The sequence below is a fragment of the Hyalella azteca genome, unplaced genomic scaffold (genome assembly GCF_000764305.2).
Source record: "Hyalella azteca isolate HAZT.00-mixed unplaced genomic scaffold, Hazt_2.0.2 contig17367, whole genome shotgun sequence".
Taxonomy (NCBI): Eukaryota; Metazoa; Arthropoda; class Malacostraca; order Amphipoda; family Hyalellidae; genus Hyalella; species Hyalella azteca.
Genome location: NW_025947153.1, coordinates 120303 through 128037, shown reverse-complemented (window position 1 = coordinate 128037; position 7735 = coordinate 120303). Strand labels below are relative to the sequence as shown.

At 38.0% G+C, this 7735-nt stretch overlaps 1 protein-coding gene across 1 annotated transcript; it reads right to left on the bottom strand.

Annotated features, from left to right (window-relative positions):
* Positions 1-2447: 2447 nt before the first annotated feature.
* Positions 2448-7257, bottom strand: LOC108679786. The gene is made up of 6 exons (XM_018168511.2): positions 7212-7257; positions 6201-6470; positions 5635-5842; positions 4520-4596; positions 4089-4139; positions 2448-3521 (listed from the first exon to the last, which is right to left on the bottom strand). Exons 1-6 carry the CDS (start codon positions 7255-7257, stop codon positions 3346-3348), a joined length of 828 nt encoding a protein of 275 aa, XP_018024000.1. The 3' UTR covers positions 2448-3345.
* Between the last annotated feature and the right edge of the window lie 478 nt (positions 7258-7735).

The window sequence follows — 7735 nt, the reverse complement described above, 5'->3', positions numbered from 1 at the left end:
TACAATTTTAGCCCCGCTTTTTTATTCTAGTTTGATGTTTTTTTTCATAAATATTTTTTGCTCGCTTTGAGCTGTTGTGTGCGTGGAGGAGGTCCTAGGCAAATACTAAATTTCCAACACAAGTTGCAAATATCTAACACAAGTTCCTCTGTCTGGCTCACACTGCTTGTTCATGCAGTTTCGCACCCACACCACCAATAAACGTTACCATCATTAAATGTTGATCGCGTGAAACGAAAGATAAAAGTTCGTGTTCAGCAGAGATAATTTTACCTAGCAGTAATACAGTAATTTATTCGCATTTGGTTTTAAATCAAAAAATAAATCCTTTTTAAAGGTCACGTTTAGAAAAAACAATCCACAGCAAAGTGATAATAATAGTATAGATAAATGGACAGCAAAGTGATAATAATAGTATAGATAAATAACTTACAGGGAAAAAGGCTCTGGTATCCATCGCGCTATCAAGAAAATATCTCCACACCCGAGGTGGTTAGGATAAACAGCGTTCGACTCTCTGTTTTAAACGGTGACCACGTTTACGAGATCATTGGATGAAAATTTATATGACAGTAACTATCTTACTGATGGAAAACTAATGGCTGAGCTACTACAAGATTTCTGTGTCTTCTAATTAAGCCAAAAAAAAATACTGTACTATAGAAGCGACAATTCGACACAAATTTTGCTATTTTTCACGCCCGCTGATTGAGGTGAAAAAACGATTAAACTTAAGATTACTAGCTTCAATTTCTTTAAAAATCATGTCTTGCCCGGCGCTTCAAATTCCTTTATTAAAAACAACTGCTCATGGCTTTGGCGTGATACGTGCAGGACTGCAGGCTTATGTATCAATTTTAAAGTTATTGCGGTATTTAACTTCCACGAAAAGCACTAGGAACTATTACGAAAGATCGTCGCGGACCAGCCAAATTGTTTCTTTTTCATAGCTACAGGGCAGTAGAATTACCTAGCATATCAATTAGTGGCTCTTGTACATTTAGGGGTCCGGCAATCAACAGCTAAAGAATCATTTACAGGACTAGCTAAAGGAATATGCTTACTTAGTTTTTTCTCTTTTTTAGGAACAAGCAGAATAAATATAGGTAAGGATTTCTGATGCTATCCTAATCTTCGAAACCATATACCATATCTACAAAAATTTTCATCGAAGCCCATTTTCGTTTTCAGTAAACTAAGCTGCTGAGCCCACACCACCCGCCACCTTCAGAATTTGTAATATGAAACAAAATTATTCAAACGAAATTCGATCAGAAGAAGAAAACGTCAGCTAATTTCCATAAAGAAATAAAAACTGAATTTTCACTTAAAACTGTTCTTAATCCACTATATTATGCATCCGCCTTTTCACAATTCAATAGTATTTAATCCAAAATTGCCATATTCCCTTAACTTTGCACGTACCTAAAACTTGGCACTTGCGTAATTAGTCTTACCTTGGGCCAAACTATTCCTTCGTATTGATTCGAGTCATATTATTAGTCCGCAAATTTCTAACTGGATTACATAAATATCTGATATTTTATAATTTAATAAACTATAAATTTCCATTCATTCTAAAGCTTAAATTTTTTCCCGAAACAGACCTCAGTAAAACCTTTTACCTGCAAATAAATTCATTTTCGGGTTCTTCTTTAATGTTGATCAATAATGATAATGTGTTGATAATTCCATCTTCGAGTTGAAACAAATAATAGAGCTCCGTGCTCGCCTGATTTGACCTTGAGTAATTACTTGCTATGACCTTGAGCAATCACCTTAACTCAGGACCTCCATGTTCGTCTTGGAGAACACATTAGGCATTAGGTTAAAGGTAAGTTGGAGATTAAGGAATAATTTTTTTTAATTCTTGAGAGGGGACAATGCTGTACAAAATTATCTTGTTTTCCATGTTTGTTCAAAGAATCCAACATCCGACAGTCAGTAAATAGTTTTTTTAGATCCATATTTTTCTGCAAAAATAGTGAAAGATTATAAAGGAATATTTCCTCTGGAGCCTATTAGCAGATTTTAAATAATACGAAAGGGATCACTCAGTAATCAATTGACCGGGAAGTGTTGTCAAATGACCTTCAATAAATGATAATACATCCACGCTTACTTGAAGCACATGCCATAAATCGAAGCTACAGCGCGACTGGCACGAACAATCACGGAACAATTGACGACACTAAATTGCCATTCATTCAAGGTCGAAATCGGGATACCATAACCGCAGGCAACCTCACGTTGTACCACATCACTCGTGAAAAGGAATGGTCATATATGTCCAAGTAATAACACACTTTCGGAACTATTATGCCTTTTTTCTGAGCTAACTGGGTCAGAATGACCCACACCAGGGCAAAACATGTATCGCTATTTGAACAAAGTCTCTTTATTTGTCTGAGTGCACGTACGGAACTCCAGGAGAACGAAACACACACTTAATGATGAGGTTTACTCAACGCTAAAGGCTGGATCTAATGAATAACAAATGTAGCAAGCATTGTATGCCATAAATCGAAGCTACAGCGCGACTGGCACGAACAATCACGGAACAATTGACGACACTAAATTGCCATTCATTCAAGGTCGAAATCGGGATGCCATAACCGCAGGTAACCTCACGTTGTGCCACATCACTCATATGTGTCCAAATAATGACAAACTTTCGAAACTAATACGCCCTTTTTCCGAGCTAAACCAAGTCATGATGACGTACACCAGGGTAAAACTTATATCGCTATATGGACAAAGCCTCTTCATTTGTCTGAGTGCACGTACGGAACTCCAGGAGAACAAAACACACACTTAATGATGAGGTTTACTCAACGCTAGAGGCTGGATCTAATGAACTCCAAATGTTGCAAGCATTGAAGTTCGTATCAAATCATCATGACGGAATAGGAAGGAAAAGTTGCGGTCTGGCGGAAGTACAGGCTGTAATTAAATGCTATTCAAATGATATATGTCCATTACGATAATAGCCAAAAGCTGAATATCCGCAGTTGTGCAATAGCCGGCTAGTCTGGAGAAATTAAGGTTATTTAATAAAGTTATTTGTAACTGTTTTTTATTCATCTCATATTAAATTGAAGAAGTTTAGTTTTAATTTGCAAAAAACGATCTAATTTTACTTGTCTCAATTCTCTGTTACTAAGAGACGGTACAAATCACGAGGAGAAAAGAAAAACTAATTTTCGGTTTAAAATTTTTGTCATGCATCAGCCTGTGCAGCTAAAAAGCGAACCATTGAAGTTTCCTTCATGGAATGAATCCTTATTCCTTTTTTAAGGAATGAATCCTTATTCCTTCTTTGAGGAATGAATCCTTATTCCTTCTTTAAGGAATGTATCCAGCCTTCTGGGCCTGGAGGGCCACCTCGCAGGTAGGGTAGCGAACACAGGTGAACTCAGGTGGTGTGGCACAGGTGCAGCTGATGTGGCAGTCGTAGGTGGTGAGTGAGGAACCCACGGGACCAGCCAAGTCTCCGAACTTGCCGTGCGTCGAGGGAGTCTCTGAAACACACAGTACATCAATTAAATTTTAAACAAACTCTGATGTGGAAAAATACTTGCACCAAGTTTCCGAACTTGCTGGCGACGACAGAGTCTCTGCACCAGAGTTCATAATCATGTCATTTCAAAGAAAAGCAAGACTCGGGTCTTTGAACCACAGTGTTCATTCATGTTATTTTAAATGAAAACCTATTTTTCACTTGTACTGAAGCGATCACGTATTCCGTTAAAGTAAAGTGTGGACGTTTATATATACGTTAATTTAAATTCTGAAGAACAATAGGGATTTACTATGGAATTTACACTGGGTAAATAATGACGAAAGTTATCCTATCGTCCTCTGTTCCTAACATACAAATAACATTTTCCTGACTAAATAACCCAAGCTTAGAAATTCTTTTAGTAATGTTATAAATTACTATAAAATTATGAATGATTCACTTAATTGGTATAATTAATTCCTAATTATTCCAAAGAAATCTTCTATTGAATTTGAATGACAATGAATAAACTAATTAGAAAAGAACAAAAAGCTCGCCAGATTGCAAAGGTCACTCTTAAACTCACCGGCACCTGTCGCCTTCATGTCGGCGTCCAGAATGATCTGAGGGCTGCCAGCTGCACGATGTCAAATTACAAACCAATTAATTCAATAACCATCGCAGGAAAACATTATTTCTAAATCCACGTATTTTGGAGAAAATATCCACGTAACACAAGAATTTCGTGCGACTTCCCAGCGTAAATTGTCTACTAGATCCAAAGTTCATCAAAACCATTTCCTTTCACGCTGTAAACGCAGCCTTGCACAGCTTAACGTAGACTTTAAAAGCTCAAATTCAGAAATATCAATCGAATACCTAGAAAATATTAATAATAATTTTTATTATAAATCTGGCATTCATATTCATATTGTATAATAACAATAAATTCATTCATATTCATATTTGTAAATTTATTTCATGGTGAATAACAAATATCAACGATCGATTACTCACGGCAAATCCAGTCGACGTTGCAGCAGGAGGCGCTAAGGTAGAGCGGGATGCAGCCTAGACGAAGGTAGTGACGGTTCCTGTCATGAAAAATTATTAATGATACGTAGTTCGTCAATTTGCATACTCTGCGTTGTAATAAATGAGAAATATGTAAATTAAAGGTACAGCACAATCCCAGATCGACCTCTCCTGCAACACTACCAGCGGCGAGAAGCAAGCAACAGCATCGTGCATCAGGTGGCCCAAATGAGGGCGGATGAACGATAATCAGAGGCGGCGATCCATCGTGGCCTGGGACTGCTATGTCCCAAACAAATACCAAGATTACCAAGTTACAGTCCAATTACTGGGCAGGGTGGCCCAGTGGTTACAGTTCCAGAGTACTAAGATTGACGCGGAAAAGTGCGGGTTCGATCCCAGCTCTGTGCGACATTTTCTGGTCAGAATTAGCATAGCATAGTGATGTCGGAGCTAAAGGGTAGGCCTTATGTGGCCTGTCGCCGATTCTTGAACTTTTCGTGACTTGTTCATAGAACATCTAAAATCTTGTCATTTGACCGGATATTTTCAAGACTGACGATAGTTTGAAGTATCTACTAGACTTCCACCAGGTTCGATATGGTGCTAGGCATAAGTTCGATAGGTACATTGGTAAGAAGGCCGGGCAGTTAAGCAAAGCAAAATTATATCAGTGAGTTGCGCGTTTGAGACCGCAACAAACTGTGAATATTCTGCGATGTAAAGAATCGGCGACAGGCCTACGGCCTAATGAAAGCTGAAAACTCTATTAAAATATTTCAATTTTAATGTGTGTCAATGGTGAGTTGTGGTAGTATTCACGAATTGGGTGCTTCAACTACAGTTTTCAGTTGTAGAGATCTGTATGTTTCGTAAAAGTGTAAAGTAGTGTAAAGCAAACATTTACATCCAACTGTCAACCATTTTCCATTGAGCATTGTTAATTATTCCTATGCTTTTTTTTGCCAGTGAACACTTGCAATACGAACATTTTTTAAATATTTAAATTTCACTCAGAACGCTGTTCTGTTATGTAGAACTTTATAAAAATGTAGAATCATAGTCATGCAGAATCTGTCACGTAGACTCAAACTCGCCTGTATTCCATGCCACAGTCGACCTTGGTGCAGCCAGGCCCGAATGCCCCCGTGAATTCCTTGGTACAGACACAGTACTGGCACGGAGCTGAGCCGAACAAGATCTTATCGCCCAAGAAATAATGCAGTCCCTCCGAGACGCAGTCAGCTGGCCTGATCGTTGCATTTGCTTCTGGTGAGACAACCTCTGATGGCGGCACGATGGGGTCTGGAAAATATGAGGAGTAACTTCAAACTAATCTTTTTAACGAAAACGTGTATGTAAACATTGTAAAAATACATTCGTTGTAAAAATCAACGGAAAATTCTATCAAAAAAAGAAAATTATTATCTATGATAAAATTTTTTTATGGTTTTTAGAATGTTGCTGCAGCAAAAATGATGAAAAACATGAAAAAATTAACAGATTCAAATAAAACAGTGCGAATAAAGGCAGTGAAATTGTCGGTGTTAATTTGAGAATTTGCATAGTTAAAAATTTAAATGTTTATGAAAATGTTTAAATGTTTATGAATGAATGAATGTTTATGAATGAAATGTTTATGAAAAAGTTTATTAACACTCACGGCACTCTTGGTCAACCTCGCAACACTCGTCGATGCTGAAGAGGTTGCGGCAGCCCGGCTTGGGAGGCGAGAACAGCGACGGGCACTCGACGATACTGCACTCGATCTTGGCTCTGCGACACACAGTGACGCCAGGGTGAGTCAAGGGTAATATTGTCAGAATAATGACACACTTTATGCGACACACAGTGACGCCAGGGTGAGTCAAGTCAGGGGCCGTCCACGGGCACGTCCTTGCCCACCTCGTACATGGTGCCCTTGTAGAGGCAGCTCGTCAGGGCAAAGTTGCGCTCTTCTTCAGTTTCTAAAACCACGTAAAAATTCATGTAAAAAAGTTTCGCTGCCCCATCAAACTAATAAACTACTAGTACTTGTTAAAAAGAATCATATCAACAAAGTTTAGTTTGTTCAGCAAATACATTAATTATTGTTTACAGGAAAGACAAGCGTCAATGTACCCAAGAGGCATAGATGCGGTCTTCTACGATCAAGAAATCGGTCTTCTACGGTTTTCGTAAGACAAAGTGAATTAAATGTACAAACCAACTGAAAATACTTGCATATTATCAATATAAATTTTAGCAAAATCGAATGCAGAAGTCAGGCGATTCATTCAGTCATGAGTCAAGAATTCCACAAAATCGAATTCATGAATGATTAGACAATTCTATCTGTATTAAGAAAAGTTTAATGTAGTATCATACTCGAATTTCTCTTAGCTGGAGATTATGGCACAGCATGATGAGCGAATAATCCCAGAATAAAGATAACCATCAGCATCGTGAGCTCTAAGTTGTTACTTGATCACTAATGATCGCTATCTATGCCCAATCATACAATATAACGCATCAGTTAATAAGTGTTCATTAAGTTACGCACTGCAATCGTAGCTGGTAGAACCACACAAAACATACCACTTAATAAATGCTAATATAATTATTCACTGCAATCGTTGCTCTAATTGAACCACACAGAACATAGTACTTATTAAATGTAAACATAATTACTCACTGCAGTCGTAGCTGGAAGGACAGCACTTATCGACGGTCTCATTCATGACGGGCGTGCAGCCTTTAGCGATGAAATGTTGAGGGGTAATCACTGGGCAAGGCTTGCACCCCGTCTCAGCAGGTGCTGCTCCTTCTGCAGGTGCTGCAGCAGCAGGTGCTGCATCAGCAGGTGCTGCAGCAGCAGGTGCTGCATCAGCAGGTGCTTCTGCAGGTGCTGGAGCAGCAGGTGCTTATGGTTAAATAAATACGAATAATACTATTTATAAGAGTCAAATTACCTTTAAACGTGTAAGATATGCTTTTAAGTTATAGTGATAAAGTTTTTATAAGTTTAAGAATTATGTTATGACGCACTTGTGACATATTAAACAACAATGGAAACGAAAGACTGAGCGATGGATGATCTTTCAAACAGCTTAACTGTATTTTACATTTTTCTTTATTTTATCCTCACAGCCGGCGTACAGCCATGAAAATTTAAAATTTCCGTCAAATTTTTTTTATTCCTTCATTGAGTAAATTCAT